This window comes from Trachemys scripta, chromosome 8 (assembly GCF_013100865.1).
Source record: "Trachemys scripta elegans isolate TJP31775 chromosome 8, CAS_Tse_1.0, whole genome shotgun sequence".
Lineage (NCBI taxonomy): Eukaryota > Metazoa > Chordata > Testudines > Emydidae > Trachemys > Trachemys scripta.
In genome coordinates, this window is record NC_048305.1 from 25,008,911 (window position 1) to 25,020,257 (window position 11,347).

The 11,347-nt window shown below is 43.0% G+C and overlaps 1 protein-coding gene across 1 annotated transcript; it reads right to left on the minus strand.

Moving 5' to 3' along the window:
* Positions 1-1,498: 1,498 nt before the first annotated feature.
* Positions 1,499-11,307, minus strand: NUDCD2 (NudC domain containing 2). Its single transcript, XM_034778841.1, has 4 exons — positions 11,031-11,307; positions 8,009-8,057; positions 3,637-3,788; positions 1,499-2,522 (listed from the first exon to the last, which is right to left on the minus strand). Exons 1-4 carry the CDS (start codon positions 11,217-11,219, stop codon positions 2,439-2,441), a joined length of 474 nt encoding a protein of 157 aa, XP_034634732.1. The 5' UTR covers positions 11,220-11,307; the 3' UTR covers positions 1,499-2,438.
* Between the last annotated feature and the right edge of the window lie 40 nt (positions 11,308-11,347).

The following is an 11,347-nucleotide window of genomic DNA, read 5'->3' on the forward strand; positions in this document are numbered from 1 at the left end:
TACAACATGAAAACCTAAATGAAGCTGTTAGATAACTATGCTCCTATCCAGAAAGCTCACATTACCTCTTGGCTTTATGTCTGAGGCATCTGGAAAAAGTGAAAGGGATTTGAACTCAAGTGAAATCATATCCTACATGCACCACACCATCTCCTCCTTATGAACCCTAGACTTGTATGGATCTGACTACAGTAGAAACCACTTTTAGGCAATAACTGGAAGCAGATGGTAACAGGGCCTCCTTCCACTACTTAAAAAAAGTCTTGTTCCCTAACTTCAAGATACATAATCATAGCTAACTGGCTTTTTCCTCCTCTGTGTTTGGTACAGTTCTAAACAGTTGCGGCTTAGATGTAGGTTTGCTGAAAGTTTTGCCATCTCCCATTTATATTGCAGTAAGATGCTCATCTTGGCCTGTCTTTGCAGAACTCTCCCAAACCATCACAGGGCACCAAATCCAGAGCCTGGACTGCATAGGAATGTTTGCTGTAAGGGTATAAGTTGTCAAACTCAGGCTGTGGAGAATACAGAATTCCATTTTTAATGATGGTCTAGGCTATAAAATTATCATAGTACCCAGGAATCCTACTTAATACTACTGCTATAAATAGGTAGTTTGCATAAACTCTTTACATATTAACTAAACTTTTGGTTAACTTGTTTGTACAGTTCCATTGTGGAATTCACTATCATCACTTGCTAGCACAAAACGTTCACCTCACAGCCCAGATACTTTTTGCCCTTCAGTTTGCCTCCTTTCCAATCCTCTCTTTCCTTGCCTTGGGTTTGTCCATACAGCCATACTCAATTTTCATCCTCATGCTATTTGTCAGAAATAAAAACTAGTTATCTGTACATTTTTAGAGTCTCAGCCTTTGGATTAATGCACTAGTGAAATTAGTGGGAATGTGAGATATCTACCCTCTTCTCTGTAATAATGGCTCAGAAGTCTGAACCTGTTCTATAAAATGAAAAAGATTCTACAGAAAATGAATACTAGCCTAGTGGATCAGGTAGCAGCTGACCTACATACTGGGAGGTTTGATATGGTTTCAGGGAGTGTTACAAGAATGTAGCTTTACTATATTTGCTCCTAGGTGTAATGGAAGGTATTGTCAGTATTTTACACATGGATTAGGTTCTTGCACCCTACAACAGCTATGGAGGTAGAAAGGAAGAAGTGAGTGATCAGCTGACAGTCTTAATTAAACCTTAGATTTTAGTGGATTGGTGGCTACTGGCAGATCATTGTCAATGAAGAAACCTCTATTCTGGAATTCACAGCTGGAACTGGTCTATCTGTAAACATGCATAACAGTGCAAAGCATTATGCAGGCTTCTTACTCTTTTAGATTGGGAGATGATTTGGCTTTTGTAATTGTATATGTTGGACATATACTCAGTCTCTGCTGGCTACATTAAGAATTAAAAGAGGCAAGTCTTAGAATATGTAACTTTCATATAAAACACAATACTAAGTAGTCAAGCACCAGCCAAAACCTGTAATTAAAATTTATATTTTTCTTAAATTCGAACTACACTAAGTAGGGACAATAGAAATGCATAACTGCACATTTATTTTCTTGCACAATGAATGTAAGTCTACATTTTGTTCAGTGTGTTAGGAAGAGGTACATTATGGTAGCTCTCACATGGGAACAGTTTTTTAAATTCTAAAAAGAGTTTTAACTTCTAAGTACACAGAATTGCATCCTACAGGCAAAGTATTCCACCCTTTCAGAAACCAAAACCTCTTCTCCCACAAAGAATATTAAATTACTATACTTTAAGTAGACCTACAAGTACTAGAACTCAGGCTTCAACCTAAACCTTTTGACATTCTGCTACCACGCTGTTTGTCCCTCAGCAACATTTGGCACAACACTAAAATGTCAAACCTTATTTTCTGCACCTGAGAGTAATATTCTTGTTTCTGCCACTGCGTTTTAAAATTGAATGTACTAACACACATCAGAGGGCTGCTAACCAAGTGAGAGCTACAAAAGTACATTTTTAAAATTTAGAAAATATAGGTCTTTCAAAGTTAAGGATAATGGTAGGTGGCTTGCCTGTAGGATTAATTCTCCACAAGAGGATGAATGCTGACATTTATGTAGCATTCTATAACTGTGCCTCTATTTCACTTCATTGTGGAATATTTCCACAAATCCATACTGCTTAAACAGTCATGACACCTTTAAAGTACATTTATCATGTGTGCATATTTTCCATTAATATCAAAATTAGCACACTTAAAAATGAGCCTCTAACTGCTGTTTGTCTTCATCCTACTGAAAGGAATCCTCTGTAAACTATCCACAGAGACAGTATTTGATATTCATTCTGTAGACAGGTGAAGTCTTTTTAGCAATGACATATTCCACTTCTTCAGTTTAACATAGAATTTCTCTCTGGTTCTTTGGAACACAGCTGAAAATTTATTTTTCAAGTTTGGAAAAGTCTGGTCCCCCTTTGCTGTAGTTCCCAGAAATTTCTGCTCCACTGAAGTCAAAGCCAGGATTCTGTACAGAGATAAAAAAGATTCATATAAAGGTTAATATTCAATATATCACTGTATAAATCAAAGTTTATGCTTTCCCAAACTGATAAAAGCAAACACCTTCTGCTTGTTATGTTCCTGGGAATTGGCACAGTTGAAATTCTCCAGGGAGAGAAAAATTTTTGCACACATGCATCAGCAATTACACACAAAGGGAGATTGGGATTCTGGTTGGTGGCTTGCCCAGCTACAGAAGTGAGTTTGCAGGCTGTTGCCATCACAAGTTTAGGAGGCAGCTAGATTTCCATATCAAGAAAATCTTTAAAATGTTATTAGGAAGCGGGGTTAAATATTACAGCTGTTGACTTTTACACTGTCCCTTTAAATTGTTATCTGAAAGGGGAAGTTCCTGCAGTATTGGATAGCTAGTTTTTATAAAAATGCTGCTGTTTTTTGTTAAATAAAAAATTGTGCTGATTCAGCACTTGCTAACTGTTAAACTCTATTGCCACAGCTCTGCTGAATTACTAATGCTAGTACACAAAGACGGTGAAGTGCTTTAAGTAGTAGTCACAGCACTGGGAAACAAGTTTAGCATGAAATCTACTCAAAATAGAGGGAGAAATTATTTGCTCAGTGAGTTTACTCTCCTTTGTCTTCAAAACTAAGTCTTGACTGTGTGTTCTGTATAAATGTACTCAAGGAGACATGATTTTGAAAAATAAACTTTAAATACAGATCTGTAATCATTCAGAGAGACTGCCATATACAGGTCCTCTTTCAAGGCTCAATTCTCCTGCTTTTGGGTACTTGCAACTTTCAGTGAAGTCAAATGCCAAGATTCTAAATGAACTATGCATTACTTTCCAAAACTAATGCCTTTTTTCAATTTTAAAAAGTTTTAGGTTCTCTCATATTACAGAATGGCATCCTATAGGCAAAGTTTGGTATCCTCATGAAGATTCAACCCACTGAGTGACAAATCAACCAGAATGGGTTAAAATAAAATAGTAAAAATGGGTTAACTTTCTGTATCTCTGATGAATGTAAAAGAATTTTTCTCAGTTTCATGGCCATAACCTGTGCATAATATGTATAAATAAGAAACAAACGGTAATTAGTGTCCTCTGACTTGCCTCTCTTTGGAATCTCTCCAGTGTAAGTTTCCTCTGCATCTGGTCCTGTACCCAAGGATCAGCAGCATACTCATTTTCTAACAGAGAGGTCCAACAATTTCCAGCATCTCTATTTGTCTTCATTAGAACAATACGTATCAATTTTCTGTCTTCTTCATAAGAAAAATAGAAATAACCATTGAACTTCTTAAGTGCTATACTCTTTTTCAGCCAAATAAAACATTAATATTTCAGTGAATTTTCTGGTGAAACTTCATTCTTAAAGGCTATGCAAAAAAGATATTTCATTCACTGAAAATGAAGACAAACTCAGAAGTCCAGACCAATGTGCAACAAGAAAACTTGAAAACTAAGGAAAAGATCCCTTTATTCATATGTTTAAAACATTGTATATACAATATACATATTTCCTCCCTCCAAACTAAGTGGAACCTTTCTAGAGGGACTGACTGATGAAGAAAGATTAATTATATTAATACAGTAACTCCTCACTTAACGTCCTCCTCAGGTTAACGTCGTTACGTCGCTGTTCTATTAGAGAACATGCTCGTTTAAAGTTGAGCAATGTTCCCTTATGACATTTGGCCACTTTGTCTACTGCTTGCAGGATTCTCTGGAAGAGCAGCCGGTCCTCATGGGGGCTCGGAACCATGGTGGGTCGGCAGCCCCCACCATCAGCTTCCCACCACCTCACCAGTGCCTCCCACCCGTGGATCAGCACCTCCCTCTCTCTGCCTCCCCGCACCTCCTGCCCCCTGCAATCAGCTGTTTTGCAGGAGTGGGGGGGGGGATGGGAAGGAGTGAGGACACAGCGTGCTCGGGGGAAGGGGTGGAGTGGGAGCAGACAGGCGGGGTGTGGCCTTGGGGGAAGGGGTGGAGTGAGGGCAGGCCTGGGGCAGAGCACCCCTGGGCAAAGTTGGCACCTGTGCTTGTACCTGAGTTGCAAAGGGGGAAGCTGCCGCTGCTGCTACTCAAGGCGCTTCCTAGCCTAAAGTGGCACCTTCAGCCTCCTTGCCCACCTCATTGTCTACAGCGGGCTGTGCCTGTGTGGGTAAGGCAGGGGCCCCTCCCTATTACTGTATGTTTGTAAACACACTCTACGTGCACACTACCCCCCAGTGATTCATCATCGTTTTACAGCCCAACCATCGCCCTCCTCCCTGCTTGGGAATAGGGCGCTACACCAACTGCTTGCGGAAGCTCCGCCCAAGGCCACCAGCCACCTGCAAACTCTTCCTTGCTGTGTTGCGCCTGAATACACAACATTCCATTCGCTCCCCCCCTCCCCCACACACACACACTTTTGCAGGAAGGGGGTAAGAACACAGGGTGACAGCTGACCCAAAGCAAGCTAATAGCGTTCCAGCGCCTGCTTCACTCTAGCAAGGGGGAAAAGCTGCGTAGGGATGCACAGAGCCTGGCCCTACTCCCATAAAAATCTGTGAAATCCATGGGAGATTTGCCATTCATTTCAATGCCAGCTGCATCTCTCTGCCCCTGCATGCACACAGCAGGGAGGGGCACAGCCCTGCAGCAGAGGTTATTTTCCTCCTCTTACAACAGTCACAGCTACATTGGCTGCAATGCTGCCCTGGTGCTGAGTACATGGTTACTATAGGAGGTACAGCAGGGCCAGTTTTTCCAGAGCACCCTGGAAGATAGGCCTTTGGTTCCTCCAGCAGGGCTCCTGTGAAAATAAGAACCTGCAATGAAACTGACTCCATAACTAGTCCTAGCCTAAACCCACAGGGCTTCCAGTAGGGGAGCAGATTACCATGGAGAATGACATGGGTTTTCCAAATTCTTTCCCTTTCAATAGCTGATTGATGCTGCATGATCCCAACCACTCCAGGCTGAAGGGAACAAAGAGTAGCACATGCATGCACCATCCAGAGGAGTATCACCCAGCATCATGAGTCAAAAACATTCAGCAAGTGATAGTGGAGTGCCTAGCAATACCACTAGCAGTAAGCAAACCAGGAAAACAATTAGTCTGGGTACTAAATTAGACACTAAGGCATTTTGATGCAGGCGAGCATGCGGTAGACATTGGCATCGCTCTAGGTCGTACTCCGACCACTGTGAGAATAATACGGAGTAATGCCGACAAGATCAAGGCTAGTGCTCGGTGTGTAACACCACTTAGTGCTACTACAATTAAGTCGATCAAGAAGTAGTTTGCCGGAAAATCACGGAGTGTCTTCTCTCAATGTGGATAGAGGACCAAAACTAAGTTTGCTACTAATACAAGCTAAGGCAAAAAAGTTTGTATGTCAATTTGAAGAGAGACCAAGGCGAAGGATCACAGAAAGAGATGTTCATGGCAAGTCGAGGATGGTTTGATTGGTTCAAGAGGCGTTTCCACCTGCATAACATCACAATGTCTGGTGAGGCAGCTAGTGCCAATATTGCAGCAGCTAAAAAATTCCCGGACTATCTCAAGAAAATAATTGAAGAAGGCGGCTATTCCCCTAAGCAAGTCTTCAATGTCGATGAAACGGGCCTCTACTGGAAGCGAATGCCTAAGCTGACTTACATTTCCCGAGAGGAGAAGACAGTGCCCGGATTTAAAGCAGCTAAAGACCACATAACCTTGCTTTTAGGTGGTAATGCTGCCAGAGATACGAACATGAAACCGCTGACAGTATACCAATCCGAAACACAACGAGCTCTCAAGGGATTTTCGAAGGAACACCTTCCGGTCATTTGGAAATCCAATAAGAAGGCATGGATAACTGGAGCTATTTTTTCAGAATGGCTGATTGTCTATGCTGTCCCTGCATGGAAGGAATAATGTGCCAAGGAAAATCTTGATTTCAAGTTTTTTATTACTTATTGATAATGCACAGGCTCATCCAATCAACCTGTATGACGTTTTCGCATAGGTCGAAGTTGTCTTTCTGCCACCTAACACCACATCACGCATCCAAACTCATGGACCAAGGAGCCATCACTGCATTTAAGGCGTATTACTCAGGCCGTACTTTCAACCAGTTCATCAGAGGCATCGACGGGGAAGGCAAACCTACGATTCGGGAATATTGGCATGACTACAACATCCTCAAGTGCTTCAAAAACATCGGTGAGTCCTGGGCCTAAGTTACTCAGGCATGCATGAATAGTGTGTGGGGGAAGTTGTAGCCCGAATGTTTCAATGACTTAAAAGGATTTAAAGATGTTGTCCCCGCTATCCTTGGCTTGGCCAAGAAAGCAGGTTTTGATGAGGTGGAAAACGCCGACGTTATACAACTTCTGCTCACACAGAGAAGAGCTAAACAACGAAGATCTAATGCAACTAGAGGTGATGAGAGCAATGGAAGAAGAGGGCCAAGAAGTAAAAAGAACCAATCCATCAAAATTTGACTGCCAAACATCTTTCTGAAGCTTTCCAAATGATTGAAGCTGGCTTGCAAATTCTTAGTGATGACGATCGTGACAAGGAATGCAGCTCTGAAGTGATTAGTAATGACTTGCTATAAAGAAATTTACCAAGAAAAAAAATAAAAAAGGAAAACAAAACAACAATCTCTAAATGTGCGTTTTCGAGTTGGGAAAGTTCAGCAAGAACAGCAGCTAGATGATCCACCCTCTTACTCGACCATCTCAACCAAGCATCACAATCATCATTGCTAAGTATAGTATTAAATTGCTTGTTAAAAATAGCTTAAAATTTATACTGTATGTGTATATAATGTCTTTTGTCTAGCAAAAAAAATTTCCCTGGAACCTAACCTAACCTATTTACATTAATTCTTATGGGGAAATTGGATTTGCTTAAAGTCACATTTTTCAGGAACATAACTAGAATTTTAAGTGAGGAGTTACTGTAAGTGCATCTTGGCTAAGGGAAAACAGTGAAGCTGAGGTCACGGTAACAACTTTCAAAATGGTCAATACTAATGAGGGCAAGGAATTACTTTGGACAGCATACTGAGATATAACAAAGTAATGGGATGAAATTAAGAAAAGGAAAATTTAGGCTGAATGTCAAGGGGGAAAAAATCTGGACGACAGTCTTTTAGTGAGGCCTGTTTGCTCACGACTTTTACAACTAGACGAATGGAACCTGCACTCTAAAGTATACTAATGGGAACAATCCTGCATTGGCAGGAAATGGACTAGGTGACTTAATACAGTATTTTCCTTTCATCTCTAATTTCTATAATTCTCACTAAAAAAAAAAAAAAGACATCATTAGGCTGTTTTTGTATTGTGATCCAAGAACTGTATGTTTGAAGAAAACAGATCATGACACAATTATAGTACACTTTGGTTCTTAAAAATAAATTAAATGTAATGTGGAGAGAGATTTGAACACACACAGACATTTAACTGTCTTTCAAAATTTCATTTAAAAGAAGCAGATAGTTACCTAATGTCCATGTCCCTTCATCAGCTATTGTGCAGTCAAAGAGTTTACCCTGAAAAAGACATTTACAAAGTTATGTAAAATGGAAGTTTCTCAAAATCTGATTGATATTGAATCTCAAAACATTACTCCCAGTTTATACAGAAGTTTGAAAACTTCCTATGGTTTAAAAAGTAACTATGGGCAACCTGGCACTGAAAAGCTCCAATGATTATTATACCTAAGAAAGTAAGTAAAAATAATTATTAAAAATAATTGCTTAATACAATAAAAATACCTGTCACTGTTTCAGTATCTCCATTCAATGAAAGGGACTGTCTTTCTCAGTGGGGGGATAGGGGGGTTCCCATTTTAATGTGACTTGCCATCAAGGTTCCAGTATGTCTGTAAAGTGCCATGCACACCTATGGCACAATATAAATAAATTATAATGATGCAAAGAATTGCTAATTACCAGCACCAATGGGAAAGCAAATGGGCTTTCCAATGAGAAAGGAAAGAAAGTCAGAAAGTTTTGAAGTACTAAGATAAATCCTACAGTGCGCATCTTGCTTTTAACTATTGAAACAAAAACGTTTAGACATATACCATAGAATTTGCACTGCAACAACTTTGAAAACTCTCTAATTTCTAATATTTTTTTTAATTAGAAAACTGACTCTTTCATTCCTATGGATACTCTACAATGCATCATCATTAAATGTGTTTTACTGTTTGCTAATGCAATACATTAAAGACAAACTTTGTAATATCCTGTTTGTAATTAGACACAGTAACTTAAAAATATTAAAGGGACAGTACCAAGACAAATACATTTTTAAAAGTCATTACCTATGTTACCAATACATTATTTTTATTATTTATTTGTACAGCACCTTGTACTGAAGGGGAAAGTGGACCCCTGTGCTTCTATTTCTACTCAAAAAGAACAAGGAGTACTTGTGGTACCTTAGAGACTCAGTTTCACTTAGGTTCTCACTTACTAGTAGAATACTACAGTTTGCATTTCAAGCACTGCAAGGAAGTATTATAATTCCCTCAAAATTGTTTTAACAGTTCCCCCCCCCCCTCCCAAAAAAGGCAGCAAAACCAAACAAGAAACATGCTAGCAGGTTTTGTAAAAAACCTGTTGCACTAGCAGGTTTTGTAAAAACGAAAAAAAATCAAGACCTTGGGCATAAAGTTTCTTATTATTTCTCTCTTAAATGGAAAATAATCAACCTCACAGACTGAGAAATGAGGCAATATTCTGAATTTTGTTAGTGTTGCTGTGGCCGTGTCAGTCCCAGAATATAGAGAAACAAGGAGGGTGACATAATATCTTTTAAGGGACCAACTTCTGCTAGTGAAAAGACAAACTTGCGAGCTTACACAGGTATAGACCAGAAGAGCTGTGTACAGTCAAAAGCTTGTCTCTCTATATTGCCTCACCCACCTTATCAGTCTAGTATTCTCAATGTTAAACAGCCTACTCCCATCTACCTTGTTTGTGGACTCTGGCAGGTTTGTACAGTAACTCCTCACTTAACCTCCTCCAGCTTCACGTTGCTTCGAAGTTACATCACTGCTCCATTAGGGAAGATACTCGTTTAAAGTTGTGCAATGCTCCCTTATAACGTCATTTGGCAGACTTTACAAGGGAGCATTGCACAAGTTGCTCTTCTCCGCCTCCTCCCCCTCCGTTCCTCCCTCCCAGCACTTCCGCTGCTGCCAAACAACTGTTTGACAGCACTTAGGACTTTCTGGGAGGGAGGGGGGAAGCTTCCCCCCCGTCCCCCGACAAGCAGGGCCACCTGGAACGCAGGGGCTTTATGGGCTGCAGGGCCCTGGGCTAAGGGGACCTGGCCTGCAACTCTAAAGCCCCTTTTGGAATGCGGCCCTGCGAGCACGGGCAGGAGGACTCAGGAGGAGCGGGGCAGCTGCGCAGCCAGTGGCTGGAGAGAAGCGCCGTTTTCCCTTCAAAGCGCTGCTTCTCCCCGGCCGGCTTTGAAGGGGAAAGCGTGGCTCCTTTCTGGCCGCTGGCTGCCCCTGCTCCTCCCAAGTCCTCCGGCCCGTGCTCGCATTCCAAAAGCGGCTTTGGAGCTGCAGGACAGGGCCCTGCAGCCCCTAAAGCCCCTGCGTTCCAGGTGGCCCTGCCTGCCGGGGGGTGTGGCAGCTCCCAGAATCGCAGCCATGGGTGCAGTGCCACGCTGAACTACCTGCACACCCCCTGCACCAAACAGGAATTGCCCCAGGTAAGTGCTCTGCACCTTCTGTCTGCTCCAGCCCTGAGCCTCCTCTCGCACCCCCACCCTGAACACCCTCCCGCACCCTAACTCCCTCCCAGACCCCGCACCCCCACAACCCAACGCCCTCCCACCCCTAACTCCCTCCAAGACCCTGCACCCCCAGCCCTGAGCCCCAGCAGTAAGCCAGAGGCATCTCCCCACCACAGTATAATGCCTTTTGTCAGCGCCCCCCCCCCAAATTTCTTTGGCACCTAACCCCTCCGCATTTACATTAAATCTTATGGGAAAATTGGATTAAATTTAACATTGTTTCACTTAAAGTTGCATTTTTCAGGAACATAACTACAACTTTAAGTGAGAAGTTACTGTATTGAACTTTACAACAAACAGTGTTTAAATCTGAAATGCCAAACTCTTTACTATCACAAGAGACAGGTCGAAAATGTTCACAGCTCCCTGCAGGAGCTACACCCCAATCACCAGACGCTCTACAGGCCAAGGAGATACCACTCCAAGGGCCATGTCAACGGCACATGGGCCCTTAGCCCCCAAATCTAATACCACGGCGCTAGAAGCAGCGTCTCCCCCAAGGCTCCCCAGCAGTGCGAGCAAGGGCAGGAAGAAGTTACACGTTCCCTAGTGAAGTAAGGACAAGTGTCAGCGAACCAGCGCCAGAGCAAACGCACCCCACCGGTCTTGACTGTCTGCAACAACTGCTGCCCCCCCGCTCTGCGGCCTAAGCCGGGCCCTGCCCCACTGGCAGCCTACTCGGCCAGCCTCCCCCGTCCCAGCGCTACCTTGAGCACCTCCTGCCCGCGCACGGCCAGCGCCAGGTGCCTGCTCTGCAGGCTGCACTGGATGTCCTTCGCCCGGGTGCCCGGCGGGACCTGCACCTCGATGAAGACCTCTTCCAGAGTTTGGTACCAGCATCCCCACGGAGTCGCGCAGGGCACCACCCCGCTCCGCTCCTCAAAGGGGCCCGACATTGGACTCACAGGCCCCACACCGTTCAGCTAACAGCACGCTTCTGCCCTCCGCTCGGAAAACAGCGCGGTACGCATGCGCCGTCGCGGGCTAGGCAAGTTTTGCGCACGCGCCCCGCAGCCCCTCTTTT